The 18,355-nt window shown below is 33.2% G+C and overlaps 1 protein-coding gene across 1 annotated transcript in view; it reads left to right on the forward strand.

Annotated features, from left to right (window-relative positions):
* The window catches only part of LOC140431570 (B9 domain-containing protein 2-like), a 48,926-nt gene that overhangs the window by 26,397 nt on the left and 4,174 nt on the right, over positions 1-18,355 (forward strand). The window contains exon 5 of the mRNA XM_072519468.1: positions 11,000-11,202. Within this exon, the coding sequence (XP_072375569.1) occupies positions 11,000-11,202 (203 nt within the window). The remainder of the gene's footprint in view (positions 1-10,999; positions 11,203-18,355) is intronic.

Consider the following 18,355-nt stretch of genomic DNA (forward strand, 5'->3'; position numbering starts at 1 on the left):
TAACTTGAAACGATGCCAGCGTGCGTAGCGGCGAAATATGACAAAATTGGAATCATGGAATCTTTTTACGCATAAATTTTATCAAAAATGTGTGCAAATACATGTTGCGTATTTAATTGTGCTAATAGTAGCAAAAATAGTAAGTGTAGTTTTTATAGGTTCCCAAAGATTGCATATAAATTAGAGAAAAGAAAAAGATGGATCCGTGCTATTAATATGAAAAAGTAAATATCACATATAATCTCATTTTTATGCAATTGAAATAGGAAATATTTAAATAATTTACCTTAAATGATATTTTATAAGGCTTCAAGCTAACTGCAGAGTGCCTGATGACTTTAGCTTTTATATCATACCTTTTACTATTACTGTTTTTAATTATATGCTCTTTCTCGTGAAAAACTTGATTTGCCAGTACTAGATTTTTCCCTTTCTTTTCCGTTTGGGGTTAAAAAGATATATTATGATGAATTTTGAGAAACTCAGTTTTTAATACCACATTTATTTTGTACATAAACTGAAAGAAATATAATTAAAAAGTTAATTATTAATAATTGTCTTGTATTTAACAATGTCAAACATATGTCATATGTTTAACCTGAAAATTGGTAGGTCCAATACAGTCAGATGAAGGCGGTAGGTGTCGCGTCAGTCACGCACGGAGCGAATAAATGCCTATAAGAACGTTACCTACTCTTTGTGTGTAAAGGTTTTTAAGACATTATGATTGTACATACCTAGATAAAATAATAACTTTGACAAGTTTGTCTGCCAAAATTTTTGAAAAAAGAATAACTCAAAAAATATGAAGTTTTGACTTATGGTACCTTATATAAATTTTATGTAGAATCTTATGCAGAATCCAAAAATGTAAAAAATGTAATAATATGCAGGGTGTTCCGTTTAAAATAACGAACTTACTGTTCCCTTCCGATATAGCTGGAAGTGGCATGTCTGTCAAAATCTTTTCCCCATCTTTGGTTTATTTTGACTATACTGGCACTTGACTACAATCACCGCTCGTATAAACCAGATATAGCTTCAAGTGCAGTGGCGAGAACCAAGCTAACATAACCAAGCAGTGGCGTTCCAAAAATAGTTATGATTTACAATAGGCCAAATTGGCGAAGAAGGTACAAAATAGACACAATGTATTAAAAAATATTATTAGATTATATTTGGCAATATTTTTGTTTATTTGAAATAACACGTATTACAATATTATTACTAAAATAATGTTATATTATAATGTAATATCATAATGTTATATTATGTTATTCACTTTCATAGTCAGATCCACTGTCATTGTCGCTGGAATAATTTAAATCAATGTTTAAACTTCAAGTACTTCAATACTTAATTACATCTATGTGACTATCATTTTCCAAATACTTATTTTCAACCGTCACAACATGACCATACACTTTCTTGCAGTTATCTACAGTTATACACTCAAGACACCTAGGTCCCCCGGACTAGACCAGATACCTCCCGAAGCGGTAAAAGATCTAGGACGCGCGGAACCTAGGTGGCTTTTGGAGCACATGAATTCACTACTTGGAGCAGACATTTCCTGAGGCATGGAGGACATTAAGGTTGGTACTGGACAGAAATACTGCCCCATATGACTCGCCCCATGCATCGGAAAGTTGTACGAGAGGATGCTGCGAGGACGGATCGACCACACTATTGAGAGATCAGGAGGCTTATCCCCTAGACAATTCGGATTCTGCAAAGAGAAGAGCATAATTGGCGCAATTTTGAGTGTAATCGAGGCATTCACAATATTGGGCACGAACAGCGCTGGTCGGCTCTGCTGTTCTTCGATGTTGGAAATGCATTCAACACTCTACAGTCGAAAAAGGTGATGCGGGTGATGAGAGAGAAGGAGTGTCCTAAATATCTGATGAATGTGATGGTATAATATCTTTCCGAGAGAAAGATCATGGTTGAGAATTGTCACGACCCTTGATGTAACGACTGGAGTCCCACAGGGATCGGTCTTGGGTCCGACGCTATAGAACTTGGCATATGATGGGGTCATGAACTGCGAATATGGAGAAGGTAGAACCCCTTCGATTTTGCGGGTGATCTCGCTGTGCTTGTAGTAGCGCGGGACGAGCCGGATCTCAGATTTCGGGTAAGACATACGGGCAACGTCGTAAAGAACTGGATGACAGATCACGGACTAGAACTCGCAGCAAAGAAAACCAATGTTCAGAATAAAAAAAGTTATCTACAGTTATTTGGGAAAATTCATGTTCCACCACCACTTTCACAGCTCCTAATTTAACATTAACATTTTGTTTTGCAATTCTTAATTATTTTAAGGAAATATATTCACATTCTTGCAGAAATTTGTAAAATTTATATTAAATATGATATTGTTTGTGTCATTTGTATATATGATCTATTTGATGATTTCATATAGTTGAAGTTTTAATATTGATGTTCTTCTTCTTCTTAGAGTGCCATATCCCTACGGAATGTCGGCGACTACCATGCTTATAATATTGTTATACTGATCTCGGTCTTGCGCTACGTGTAGCAATTGGTCCGCTGTCAAACCTGTCCACTGCCGCAAATTCCTCAACCAAGAGAGTTTCTTCCGTCCTATCCATTTCTTTCCTTCGATTTTACCGTTGAGAATTAGCCGAAGGAACTCATATCTTGGTCCTCTGATTCTGATGTCCAAGATATTCTAGTTTACGCCTCTTAATAATATTTAATAGAGTTCGTTGATGTCCCATTCTTCGAAGAACTTCTTCGTTTCTGGTTCTGCTAGTCCATGGAATTTTTAGTATCCTTCGATACAACCACATCTCAAACGTCTCGATTTTATTCATGATATCGCCGTTTAAAGTCCAAGTTTCACATCCATACAAAAGTACAGACCACACGTAACATCTTGTAAACTTTTCACGGATTTCCAAATTTAATGAGTTATTGGATAATAGAGGCTTGAATTTTTGAAATAAGTTTCTTGCCTGTTCAATTCTACATCGAATCTCTGAACTCTCTGCAGCGGTTGTTGGTTTAATATCAGTTGGGTTGCGCCGATATCCACTTTACTGGTCACCATGTATTTAGTTTTATCGATATTTATCGACAGTCCCCAATTTGTGCATTCCATGTCAACTCTATTGATTAGCTCCTGCAGATCGTCGATGTTTTCAGCTAGAATCACAGTATCGTCGCCGTACCGTATATTATTTATTTATTTCTCCTCCTATGATAATTCCTTTTTGATGTTTTAAAGCTTCCCTAATATTGATGTTAAGAATGGCATATTTTTTCTATCAATCAGAAATCTGTCAACATATCAGCTGTGGGGGCCTTGTAACTGGATCCCTACATTCGAGGGTTGGAAATCTTTTGATTCCAAGCCTTGGCAAATGATTGCTGAATCTTCATGTAGTTTTGCCAAATTGTTAATTTATTGTCAGGTATTTCCGTCACTATCTCTTCAGGAAATGACGTAATTGGTTTTCCTATTAGGAAATGTCCTGGAGACAATGTGTTAAAGTCATTTGGATCATTTGACATAGCACAAAGAGGGCGTGAGTTTAGTACTGCTTCTATTTGTGCGAGAACTGTGCTAAAGGCTTCAAAAGTTAAAGTGGTATTGCCTAAAAGCCTTAAAATGTGATATTTGGCACTTTTTATGGCTGCCTCCCAAATTCCACCATGATGCGGAGAATGGGCTACAATAAATTTCCATTGGATTTCAGAAGAGGAGAGAAAATTGAATATGGACTCAGAGGTTTCCTTTTGTTTAAGAAATAGTGCAACTTCCCTCAACTGATTTCTAGCTCCTAGAAAATTAGTGGCGTTATCTGAGTAGATAATTTGTGGACAGCCTCTCCTACTGATGAATCTTTTTAAAGCAAGTAAGAAACTTTCGGTGGAGAGACCTGTGACTAATTCGATGTGCACTGCACGAGTAACCATACATACGAACAACGCTATGTAGGATTTTATTTTTGGAGCCTTTCTTAAATTGGAGCTTTTTATAAGAAATGGACCACCAAAGTCTAGACCAACATTGGTAAATTGAGGGGAGAAACATGAACGTTCCCGTGGTAAATCAGCCATTAACTGTGTGGCTGTCTTTGCTTTAAATTTAAAACAATCGTGACATTTATTAATTATTCTTTTAGTTTCTTTGAGACCATTTAGACACCAATATCTTAAACGAAAATTGGAAAGAGTATTTTGAGGGCCTGCATGACATAATCTTATATGTTCTCTATGCAGCATTAATTTTACTATGTGATTATGAGAGGGTAGAAGTAATGGGTACTTCTGTTCATATGGGACGTCTGAGTACCTTAGACGACCACCTACACGAATCATTTGCTGATTATCTATGAATGGGTTGAGTTTTAAAATTGTTCTATTTGAAATTATCTCCTTATTTTCAAGACAAGAAAATTCTCGAAAAAAGTGTGCCTTTTGCAAAAGTTTTATTATTAAATTTTCAGCATTTTTTTAATTCTGAAACAGAGAAGGGTCCAACATATTTTTCATTTGGAAACTTGAAATTGTGAATGTACCTGAGAATAAGTGTGATACTGCGTTGTAGTTTTGAGAAGTTTGAAAATTTGAGAGATAAATTTTCAATGAAACTTATTGGGCTTTCTTGTGCTAGATGAACTATTTTCTTTTCCTCGGGTATTTTACTTACATTTGGTTTTGAATCATAAGAAGTTAAATCTAAGTCATCCAAGTCAGACCTTGAAACCAAAATTTTGAGTTTAGAAGTTCAGGAGCAGACATGCCTCTTGACGCAATATCTGCGGGGTTTTGTTTTGACTTTATATATCGCCACTTAAATTGTGGGTTTCCTTGTATTTTAAAAACTCTATTTGCAACAAACTGTGACCATCTCGAGCTATGTGAGCCTAACCAAGCAAGTACGATTTCTGAGTCCGTCCAGCAGTTTATTGAGTCTATTTGAGTTAATTTATTATTTAGAATTTCAACTATTCTTTTAGTGAGTTTGCTGCATAAAACAGCACCCATAAGTTCTAACTTAGGTAAAGTTAATGTTTTTATTGGAGCTACCCTACTTTTAGAGGTGATGAGTGTGGAAGAGACATTTCTTGAGCTATAAATCACTCTAATATATATGCAGCTGGCGTATGCCTTTTTACAAGCGTCGGAAAATGCGTGTATTTGTATACTACATATATAATTTTCAATAAAAAAAAGTCTGTGAATTTTTAAATGTTTTAGTGCTGAAATATGTTTGAGAAAATTTAACCATTCATTTAAGAGTGTAGAGTCTAAACTTTCATTCCACTGAATTTTTGAGAGCCAAATTTTTTGCATTATTATTTTTGCAGTTACTATTACAGGATTAATTAATCCCTTGGGGTCGAAAAAACTTGCGATTATCGAGAGCACTTGTCTCTTAGTGTAGGAATCTTTTATTTCGATTTCTGGTACTGAAATAGAGAAACTATCTAATTTAGAGTCCCAACAAAGACCTAATATTTTATTGGAATGATTTTCTGAAGATATAACATACGTAGAGTCAGTTGAAAATTGTGAAATATTTTCTAAAAATTGTGGTGAATTTGAACACCATTTGTGAAGAGATATGCCTGCCTTTTGTAGCAGTGCAGTGATTTGCTCATGCGCAAGTGTGAGTGTTTCAATACTATTTGTACCATATAGTATGTCATCAATATTGCAAAAATTAATAAGCATATCATGAGCGGGAGGATATTCTTCCTTATGCATGTTTGCGAGTTCAATTAAACATCGTGTGCTAAGGAAGGTAGCTGGTTTCGTTCCATAGGTAACCGTTTCCAATTGTATACATTTTAACGGCTCCGAGGGAGAATTGCGCCACAAAATATTTAATAAGAAAGTTTGGTTGGGGTTAATTCTGATTTGTCTAAACATCTTTGTTGTTTTCCAAATTTAGAAATCGCCTTCGCGCCATTTGGAAAGAGTCGCCCAATTTATTATTTTCATTAGGCGTGCATAGGGGTAAATCTACTTGGAACTGTCCGTTCGGTAGGATTTGTGTTGTGGCTTTAAATATTTTCTCAGCCTTTTCATCATCAGGACTTAAATGCTTTATTTCGGGAACTTCTTCAATGTCCGAAAAAAACCTTTGGAGAAGATTATTTATATTTTCTTCTTCAGTGTGAGATTGAACAAACAAAGAAATATGATTCGAGTGTGAATAGTTACAGTTTGAGTGAGAGTGCATCTTTTTCTTAGATGAAACTTGTGGAGATAAGTTACCGAACATGACATATCCTAAATGAGTGTTTTGAAGCACTGGAAGACCTGCTCCAATATGAACTAAACCATCCTTTAATAGATCACAGTAAATTTCTGCACCTAATAAAAGATCGATTCTCCCTGGGGAGGAGTAAGAGGGATCACTAAGCTTTATGCCAGCTGGTATTTTTATTTTGCTACGATCTAGAGGTACCTGAGGTATTTTACACGTAATATTATCCAAAACTGCACATGATAATTCAAATTTCATATCATTGTTTTTATATGGGAAAAATTCAATATTTACCATTTCATTTGAGATGGAACAATTTTGAGAGATTGTGGAAATTTGTAATCTTTTATTAGTGGTAGAGTAATTTAGTTTATTTACTAAATCTTTTGTTGCAAAACTCGATTGAGATCCATTATCGAGAAGACATCTTGCCTGTACAGGTTGTCCACTTTTAGAGTAAATTGTTACCAGCGCTGTGGCTAGCAAAACTTCGTTTTTTGGATTGAAAGTTGAGAGAGAAGAGATGCAAGATGAATTTTGACTTTGTGTGTCTGAGAGTAGACAATATTCATTTGTCTGAGTGCTTAAGTGAGTAGAAGTGTTTGGTGATTCATTATATGAATGTGGAGAATTAATTCTTTGAGTAACTTGGGCATTATTACTCCTTTGAGGAGCATGAAAATGATTTTGAGAGATATGTGGTGCACTATGGCGAGTTTGTGAATCACCATGTATACTTGCGGACGATTGAGAGGTTTGTGGTGCATTAAAGCGTGATTGTTGCCTATTGGCGTGACTTTGATTACCATCATGTGAATTTAAAGCACTTTGATTGCTTCGAGTGGGAGAGAATAAATTATTTTCATGAGTGTGAGAAAAATAATTTTCTTCATGCAGAAGTGTATTGTGCTTTTTATTGCAAATTCTACATGTGTATTTAGAGATGCATTTATCAGTAAAATGCTTAGTGCCAAAACAGTTTCTGCAAAGCTGTGCTTGCTTTACAAAATTAAACCTTTCTCGAGAATTTGTGTCTTTAAATAAGTTACACTGATATATTTTATGACCAGTTTGTTTACAAAATATGCAGTTTTCATAGCTAGATTTATTATTATTTATAGTGGAAATATGAGCAGTTTTTTGAGTGACTTTATTAATAAACTTTGACTGAGTTTCAGTGTAATTAAGTTTCTCTAAAACATCACATCTTTTTTCTAAAAATTCAAAAAATTGTTTGAGTGTTGGAACATTCTTAGAACCTACTTCATATTCAAAAGCCTTGTGAGAAGCAAAATCTATTTTTTCTAAAAATATTTCTATTAAAAGGAGGTCCCAATGTTCAATTGGAACTTCGAGATTACTAAGAGCTTGAAGCGTTTGCTTTGTGTGTACAAGAAAATCTCTTAGTACCTGAGGAGTGCATTTAACTAGAGATTGAGACTTTAACAGCTTTTTTATAAGAGTACTAATCACTCGTGATTTGTCATCATATCTTTCTTTTAGGGTTTTTATAGCGATAGCAAAATTTGCATCTACTACTTCGATACTGCTAATTAAATTTAAAGGTTCTCCTTTGAGGAAAAATTTTAAATATATAAACTTTTGTATATTATTTAAACTTGAATTGTTTGTGATCAGAGTTTCAAATAGTTGAAAAAATTCATTGAATTCTGAGAAATTGCCGGTAAAGGTTTTCATGCTAATTTCAGGCAGCCTCGCACTGGAAACAGCATTATTATTTGAGCTAGGTACTTTATTTTCTGTTAAATTTAATTCTATTATTTTTCTTTGCAAACCTTTGAGTGTGTTGAAGTATTTTTCTTCAACATTTGCTCGATCAGCTGATTGTGGTCGCTGTCATCAGTCTGTTCGATTTCTAATTGAATTTGTTCATATTGTGTGAAAAAATTAAAAAGTTTTTCTTTCCTATTTTCAAAATCAAGTATTTCGTTTTCTGTGTCTTTATTGGCTATGAACCATTCTGAGATACGTGTAATTGATGCTTTAAGTGATTTGCGCTTTTTCTTTAAAGCTTCCATTTTTTATTTAAAAGTGAATTTATTTGCAAATATATGCTGAGCGAGAAATAAGAGTGAATTATTTTGTTTAGTGTAAATGTCTTTTTCAACTAAGACGCGATTTTAATTTTAATAGAGTATTTTTACTAGAGTGATAAATAAATATTTTTCGTGAGAGCGGGCTGTGAGACAATCTGTATAATAAATAATTATCAGCTATCTTTAGAGATATTGAGAAGAAAGATCTGTTGTCAAATCAAAGCCATTAGTTAATATAAATATTAATAAACAAATAACGTCGAGACAAATATCTACCAACATAAATCATGTGCATGCAGTGACTATAGAAAATATAGAAAGAGTTTTAACCTCACCAAATGTTTTTCAAGTATCCAATTTAATTACCGCTGTCGCTTACCAACACATAACGCACTTTTCACAAAACACACGTGTCTAATCTTGAACGAAGGTCAACTTGTGCAATCTTTCTTCTAGGGACGAGAAACCATTATTCTTTCTTTCTGTTGCTCTCCGGCGTGTGTAATCCTTTTCTTTCTTCAGTCCTGTTTCATCAAATAATCCGGCTCGAAGGACCACGAAATGTGGGGGCCTTGTAACTGGATCCCTACATTCGAGGGTTGGAAATCTTTTGATTCCAAGCCTTACTTCAAAGGACTTGTGAGTGGATGTATCTCCATAGGTTTGGTTCTTCAGTGACCGTTGAAGGATAAGGATTGTTAATGTAAGCAAATATAACTCCAGAGAAATAAAATCACCTTTAGTTTATCGACTTATAATTAACTATTTTTAGAGTAAAGAAGCCTCAATACGGACGTAGCTGACAGTACAATATCAAATAATTCTTTCTTTATCACATGTAAAAGAGAAAACCGTATTTATGAGAAAAATGCCCGATTTCGGCGTAGAGAAATATTTTATATATGAATTGAGAGTGTTTTAAAATGCACATGCCTCAAGGGCGGTGTGTGAGAACGAACTAATAAAATACTACTTGATGCGTAAAAGTGTAGATTACGCCTCTTGTATTTAGGTGTGAGAACTATTTAAGAGGCTGTGGCGCCATTGAGTCGGCTATCCCGAGCAAACTTGATATTAGTGAATATTTTACTTACTCTACACTAAGAAAAGTGTAAAGAACTATATTTTTATTTTATATTTTAAAATGATATGTTCATTTCTGGAACATCAGCTTTTGTATAATTAATGGTAGGTGTAAGTGCTCTATGAATTTTTATATTAGGTATGAAGCATTGCCAGTGATAACAACAGATCCTACAAGATAATTGATGATTAACTGTTCTTTCAACCACTTTGCGTAATTTTCTGTATTCATGTCAACATGATAATCTCCCGACTTGGCACCTGATTTAAAAATCAAAAAGGAATTCGGTATGAAACGAATTTACTCACTTACTGTATGTGATAACCAATCCACTTATTTTTGAAATCTTTTTGACATTCTTTTACCACTACATAATTATATTCGGCGTAATGCGTCCTGCATGTACATAGAATTCATCAACATATATAATTGGCTTACCTTCACTGTAGGTAGTACTTAATATTGTCTAAATACTCAAGACATGAGCACGAATGTGCTCGAAACTTTCGTTTTCGTCTATTTTAATCCCAAATATTTTACAATCTTCTAGAGAAAACTCACACTTCCAGTCCACTCGTACGCCTCTTCAAGCCCTTTCTGCCAAAGCTTCAATGATACACAACAACCTTCAGTCTCATAAAAATGGTAAATTGTATTTCTAATGAACTGTTTGTCGTAGCAGTTGTTGTAGATGAAAATTCTTATGAATTATTTGAATCTGCGTTAGTTAATATATTCGATTGTTTAATTATCCATTCTACTATGCATAAAGATTCTTCAGTAACTTCACTCATACGTTAATTAGTGTTGGATGGATTTTTTCAGGAAACTGTTTGTATATATTGAATCACTTTGTAAACTATCCCTTTCGATTCCGGTGTCAATTTGATCTATTTAATTATACTACACTTAACCATCTGCTTTAAGTTTCTAATACGTGTATTCGCACCTTTCTTTATGAGACTGGAAAATATAATACAAGAAAGTCTTTGATACATTTCTCTTTTCATTTTGAATTTCAATTTTTCAACAATTTTAAAATTTCAATTTTAAATAATGTTAATTTCTTATGCATGACACTTGTCAGTTGTCATTTTTTGAAAAAGTATTTAAAACGCCAGCATTGGATTTTACTCATTAGGTCTGTCTCGTCAACTCTATCCAGATGGATTGATGCTTGCACTTGTACCATAACTAAAACGTTTATTGTGTTTTTAATGTGCTGTCTTCTTGATGTTTTTTTTTGGAAACTTTCGAAGTTTTTTAAATTTCGAACAAAAAATTTTGTATTTTTTCAACAATGGGATACCTCTTTCACAGTAGTACTTTTTAAATTTTAACGTAAGTTAAACATTATAATTAGTTAGCTAATTTCTATTGTCTACGCCATAAAATATTTTATGGAACTGCTCGCCATTGTATTTTAAACCAGCTGTAGTTATAAAATGAATACAAACTCGAAGACAACCAGCTATAATTGTAGGCTGAATACAAACTTAAAAACAAAACTGCTAGTAATTTATCTATGTCTCTCACTACGGAGTGTACAAAACTATGTTGTGTATGATGTGTAACATAATATAATTGAACATGTTTTAATTTCAGGAGTACTCAACAGTTTTATAACCAACCGATGCATTATAAAGGAAGCAGTGTTTTATTTAAAAAACTTGGATACAAAATGTTCTCAGAACGAAATATATGAAGATAATCCATACATAAATTTAAAATACTATTTTCAAAATGTCTATCTTATCGCCAATCCCATGTTAGTGAACTTAACGAAATGGAAACAAAAAGTGTTCGAGGTACTAAATTCAAATTTGATTCGATTTATAAGTTTATTTCTTTGTTTGTTATTCTAATGCAAAATGACAAAATTGATACTCGGAAGTAAACAGTAATAATATTTATGCAATAATTATTTATATAATATAATAATATATAATAATGACACATAATAAAACTTATTTTATTAATGACATTTTTAATATAGTAATCATTCGGTTTATTATACTATACTATGCTAAATAGTGTTTACTAAGATTACTAAATTAATTAAAAATTAAATAAATTAAATACTAAATAAACTTAAACCTAATTTAATCATTTTTATTTATTAATATTTCTTGTGATGTTTGCATTTGCACATTGGTATAAGTAAATAACAATAATTTTAATTTAATTTGAATCGTCAGAGTCGTCAAAAAATATAGCTGAGATAATTTTGAACAAAAACGTTAATTATCACTTTTTATGTAGAATGAACCATCAGAAACAACATTTGAAGCGATCAGCTATTTTCAATTTAGTAACGCGCGCGAAATCAATTTTAAATAAAATTTGTATTAACTTACGGCAAAAATTCGATACCAGTGCAGCTTTCCCATCCAATTTTTGTATTTTTTCGCTAATGATGTCAGTTTTTATAAAGGTGTTAAATAAATAAACGTTTTTTTTTTGACATTTTTTGTGATTCTGAGATTGATAAAATTTATCACCTTTATTACCCGATCGGTTTGGAATTTTCATTATTGAAGCCTAATCTTCAAAACATATGGCATACAATTTCGGTTTTAAATTTTGGCAGCAAATATGAGGCATTTAAAAAACGCTAAATTTAAATTTTCACATTACAAATAATCTAAAACATTTAAAGATATATATATATATATATATATATATATATATATATATATATATATACATAAGGTTCTTGAACTCCTAAGTGGAGCATAGAGCTTCAGTGAAAACGCTCCATCGGGTTCTATTTTGCGCTAAGGCCTTCACCTCATTCCAAGACTTTCCTTGGCCTCTTATCTCGTCCATGATGGATCTTCTCCAAGTTTGTACTGGGCTGCCTCTTTTTCTTTTTCCTTGGGGATTCCACTCTAGGGCAACATTAGGAAAACATTTAAAGATGCTTCTTTTTAATTACATACGTAGGCTTTTCGAAATTACGCAAATTCTGCTACAAATTCCACCCAATACCGTTTTCGTGGAGGGATTTTTCATGACGTGCAATCGTTTGAAATGTAAAAGTTTAAATTCTACGTTTTTAGGCTTATTTCAAATGCTTCATATTTGTTGCCAAAACTCAAAATCGAAATTTCATGTTATAGGTTTTGAAGAGTAGGCTCCAACAATCAAAATTCCACTACAAATGGTCAATGAAAGTCATATATTTTATTGAGCTCATGAGAATCGTAAAAAATAGTAAAAATCGCGCAATGTTTATTTATTTAACACCTTTAAAAAACTGAAATCACTTGAGGCAAAATACAAAAATTTCGTACGAAAGCTGCTGTCTTCACCTTTAAAACGCATTGTGTTTTTGTCGATAGGATACTCTGATCAAAAGATATCGAATTTTTACCGTCGAGTGGATAGTTGATAAAAACTAACCTTTGTCTTCAAAACGGCTGACTCCACCTTATTCTCCTTGAATAACTTAGATTCACTGCATTAATCTTCCTCACTCAAACTCCTAACTCCAGAAACAACTCATTTTCTTCAGACACAAGGATATCTCAACTGATCGACTGATCGACTTGGTCAAATATAAACTATACATCTGTTTTTTACTTACAGTATGTCATCTATTTCTTTAACTTCTTTTGCCTGCTACCACAGTTGGACCTCTTTTCACAAACACAAAACACAACTTTTCACAAAAACAAAACACAACTTTTCACAACATTGACTTTTTGGAAAGTCTGTTAATTAGCACCGTCGTATCAGAAAAACTGTAGTGTTATGTCCGGGTTTTCAAATCACAATACTGATTTCTTCTCTTGGCAGGAATCACATCGACTCCTCAAACCGTTCTCTATATTTTCTAAACCAATCAGAACGCTCAAACATCCCTCTCATACCAGCCGTTTTCTACCAATCAAATTTGAATGTTGTCACAAAAAACCTACTGCTACCAAAACTTCATCAATATTTCTTAATAAAACGTCTTAAAAATTTGTTTAATTTATAACAAAAAAAGATAAATAAATATCTACCTAAACAAATGCACTGATCTTGCTTTATACATGTCATTATCTAATCAATGGTGCACCTTACAGTACATTCAACCAACTTACACCTCTAAACGCTTAATGGAATTCGCAGAAAACCTTTCGTTGTAGTAAAAAGCACGGTAAACTGCACTGGAGTTCTTCATAATCTTTTTAATTACTGAATTCGTTTAGAATATTTTTGCCTGTATTATCAGTTGGATTTAATTTGTATAACGGCAAAAATTCAAATGGAATTTTAAATATTTTTGTTTATTTGGCTAATAATGAATGTATAAATATATTGGTTAACCTGCTGTACAATTATTTTGTAAATAACATTATAATAGTGTACTTACTGATTATTTAAATTTACAAATCATCATCATCGTCACTAAATTCACTACCGCTATCATTATGTAAATCTATAATCACTGGATTAATTTCACTAATTTGATTTTCCCGGGTCCACCACTCTTCCATTAATTTTTCACATTTATTTACAGTTTTGGCCCACATTTCTGGAGTTTTAAGAGCTTCATGCCACATTTCTTTAACTGCCTCGTCACTGTATCCACTACATCCAACGTGATTATCATAATACGTTTTACATATACCCCAGATGTGTTCGATGGGATTAAACTGGCAGTGATACGGGCGTTAACCGTAGTACTTGATGTCCACAACTTGATACAATTTCCAGTAACTCTGATTTGAAGGCGTATTCCAGAAAATTGATATATCATATTATTTTTAACTAACCAATTTTTTATGCTCGGTACGTTTCACGACTGTTTTGGTTGTTTCTCCAAAATCTCCGAATGGTAGATCCACTAGACTAGGTAATCTCCTCAAGCCATTTAACAAACATATCTGCATTCATGATTTCATGGTTATCAGCAGATTTTGATTTTGAAGAAAAAATTAAATCTGCGTTTTCTTCTGCATGAAGAATGATGTGTCTTTTGCCTTCGCTATCTGTGTGTTTTTTTTTTTTTATTTTATGCTGTCGTTTTTCCAAATTCTTTTAATTCCACCCTATGCAAATATCCATGTCTCATCTAAGTATACGAATGTTGCATTTTCAGATTTAAGTCTAGTATATTCTCTCACAAATTTAATTTCAGAAACTTGTCTTTCTCTTATTTTGAACAGTAAAGTATCTAAACTGACATGTTGATTGTTTTCACGCATTCGATACAAAATATTTCGAATTTCAAATTTTTCTCCATCAGGTAAGTCAATGCTCCTAGAATGTTTACGAGTTGTTTTCTTGTCTTTTTGATGTTCTTGAGAATCTCTGACATTACGTTTTTAACTTAGTTTCACTTATCCCGAGTGCGTCACAAACGCGTTGATTTATACATAATAATGACTTTAAAGGTCCACTATTGTCTCTTCTCATGGTAAAGTATTTATGCACATTTGCAATTAATTCATCAATATTCAACTTAGGTCTAGGCATATGATGGTCACTTGAAACTACACGTTTGAATTACAATATACTGTTTAGATTATAGGGATTATTGTAGTTTAGATTATACTGTTATTTATATTTATATTTACATTATACTGTTTAGAGTTTAGATCAAGATGACATAAACTTTCTAACTTTTGTGCTTGGGTGGTAAAATATAATATAACTGCTTACAAAGATCCTAAACACATTAAGTAAATCAACCTAATGAACATTAGGAATGCCGATTGTAATTTAATTATGTTTGATACAAAGTTTAAAAATGGTTGGAATCCGTACATAAACAAATTAAAATGTTTCCCACAATTATTTTATTTTTAGTACAAGTATTTTCATTTGAAAATAAAAAGTTAAATATTTAAAGGGGACCAAAACCCTTACTTTAACCCGTAATCGCAGACGTCTCAAAAACGGTACACTAACAGACATATGGTCAATCTAACCACCACTATTTAAATTGACAAAATGTTCTAGTTTACTCCACCAGTGCAGTTTAGCGTGCCTTTTACTACAACGAATAGATAGAACATTATTTTACTAGTAATAATTATGTTCTCGTAAACACGACAAGAAATTAAACAAAAATCATTAAAACGTGTTAGTTAATAAATTGAATAAATACGATAATAATATATCCCCTACTATTTCGAAACTTGTTGAGCAGCGCTGATTGACACAAAACGCAGTAAAATGTTATACAGTTTATCCCAAACCCTTCTTTCAGTGCGTCACTAATTTTGACGTCATATAGGATTTTAAGAATGTCGAGAATTATTGCATGACATTTTAGTTAAATCTGACAGTTGAAGGATCGTAATCGGCTAAATGTGAAAAGGTTATATTTATTTTGAAAATGTGGAGTAAAAACTTTAAGAATTCAATTTTTTTTTAATTTACATATTAGAGGTCCCGTCCTGTATAAAAAATTTTATGCGCATTATATTGGAACGGCAATTTGTCTTAATTCCTATTCTATACATTAAAAGGAAAGTGTTTAATTAGCTAAGATTTATTTATGTATTTATTATTATTTATTACAAACACTATGGCTAAAATGTATAGTATTTAAACTACTAATATGAATATTTTTTAGAATAATTTAAAACTTACTTCACTAACGGCAGAAACTGGTAATAAAGTTGTCCTAGCCTCTTTTTCTAATTGAAAATAATTTAATAATTTTAGTATTAGTCTTTGTTCATTCTCGGTATATCTCGGCATATTTAAAATATTTTTATGACAATAAATACAAAATTAAATGTTCACTGTAAAATGTCTGAAAATCATCGCTGAAAATACTAACCTCGAATGACAATTATTATTTTATCAGTTGACATTGTCAAAGTAGTGTCACTATCGAGCCCATCTGCGTCAAATTATATTTATGCGCATCATTGATTGGATATCTATTTAGCGTATTCTAAACTCCAACCAATTAGGTATATATCCGTAAGTAGAATTCGCTTTAATATGCAAATACCCGTGAACGATATATAATTTTCCAAGTTCTATATATAATAATCACAGACTCACGTTTTTTTCTGTCACTTCTAGCTTAATGCGTTAGAGAGAATTCGATGAACTGTGACGCACTGAAAGAAGGGTTTGGGATGAACTATACCTAAAAATGTTGTAATAGAGATCTTCGCTTACTTGGTCCACTAGTAATAAAGTTATCAGAATTAAATGGCAAAGTCTTCATACATGGTTTTGACTTTAGTCTAGCAACGACAGTCTGTTTTTTATATTTTTATTATTTATATTTTTTGTCCCCCCCCCCCCCCAGAATCCTTGAGACAGACTGATAAATCAGTGTGAGAGTTTCGATTTCTCGCTATACTCACCTGGGGTACATCCGCTTTTGTTTTAAAATCTGACAATTTGTTGGGAGGTATTTGCCTTGAAACACCACGCTGGCAAGGCGGGTTGGTGAGTTTTTAATTCAGCCGCTCATTGTGAGTACCGACGCTGTTTGAAGCCGCCCGCTCCAGGTCAGACGCTTCTAGATTTGTGATCTTATACTACCCCTAAAATCAAGGGTTGCCAGCTCCACCATCTTCGCCGTCCCGGAAGTATTCTTCGTCGCCTTGGATGCCGTTCTGGACTTCATCCGTGACCCTGGACAAGGGACCCTTAGCAGGTGCTAGCTTCCCGGGTCAAGAAGCTCTTGGAATCTGCGGGGGGTAGGAATTGATTCACTTTCGCTGATAGGACTATCCAATAGAATCCAAGGGACTCCAAAGGAGTTCCTACCCGCTACCCTCTACCCACCAACACGCTGGATGGACGACATTAGACGAATATCCAAGAAATGGCAACAAGAAGCACAGAACCGTGAAGAGTGGCGAAAAATGAGAGAGACCTATGTCCAGCAGTGGACAGAAGAGGTTGCATGATGATGATGATGATGATTATTTATATTATTGTTTACACACTTAACTCAATTCAACGTTCGTCCTGTTGGGTTTTATCACATATGCGTAATGTAGAGAGAGTACAAACAGAGGCACTTTTAGACAAAGGACAGTATTTTAGGTTGACTTATAATAATTTAAAGTAATACAAGATTAACTTGTGTACACATTAATTAAAAAGTGTAACCTCTATTCCCTATTTTTTGTATATATTTATATTGTATATGACGAACAGATTTAAAAGATACGGATAGTACTAAAATACGTGCTTTGATGGGCCTTTTATGAGCGGAAAACGATTTAATGTTTTGATAAATTGCTTGATATTTGATGATGCAACATCTAGGAATGAAGGACTGAAAGGAACACAAGGGGCTCATATTTATGACATTTTTGAAATGTTTTTTGAAAATTGTCAAGATGTATTTACCATGGGGAAAAATGCATGCATTGATGAACTGTTAATCGGGTTTAGGGGCCGGTGCAAGTTCCGGATTTACATACCAAATAAGCCACGAAAATATGACATAAAACTGATGCTAAGACTCAATTCGCCTATAATGGCTAAATATATACTGGAAAAGGTTCGGATAGAATTGGTCTTTCAAATTCAGAAAAAAAAATTAACCAAACCCACACAATCGGTAATTCGTCTATCAAAACCTCTATTTCGCAGTAATAGTAACATTACTGCAGATAATTACTTCTCTTCAGCTAGTGAAGGAGTTACAGTCCTTAGGCTTTACCTATTTCTGAACCATAAGAAAATCAAAAAGGGAAATACCTCCAGAACTTAAGGCAAACAAACAAAAACAAGTTGGTTCTGCATTATATGAATTTTCAAAACATTAAACGCTAGTTTAATATATTCCTAAGAGAAACAAGGCTGTAATCCTCATTTGTTAAGAGTAACAAACCTGAAATAATATCATTCTATACTCCACATCACGCTCAATGTAACTGAAATTGAACCTCACCGATTACGGATTAAAGTCGTTGAAAATAAGCCTCGGTCTATTCAGATCCATACAGTCAAATTATCGGGAACAGCCTTAGAAATTAGCTC

Source organism: Diabrotica undecimpunctata, chromosome 1, assembly GCF_040954645.1.
Source record: "Diabrotica undecimpunctata isolate CICGRU chromosome 1, icDiaUnde3, whole genome shotgun sequence".
Taxonomy (NCBI): domain Eukaryota; kingdom Metazoa; phylum Arthropoda; class Insecta; order Coleoptera; family Chrysomelidae; genus Diabrotica; species Diabrotica undecimpunctata.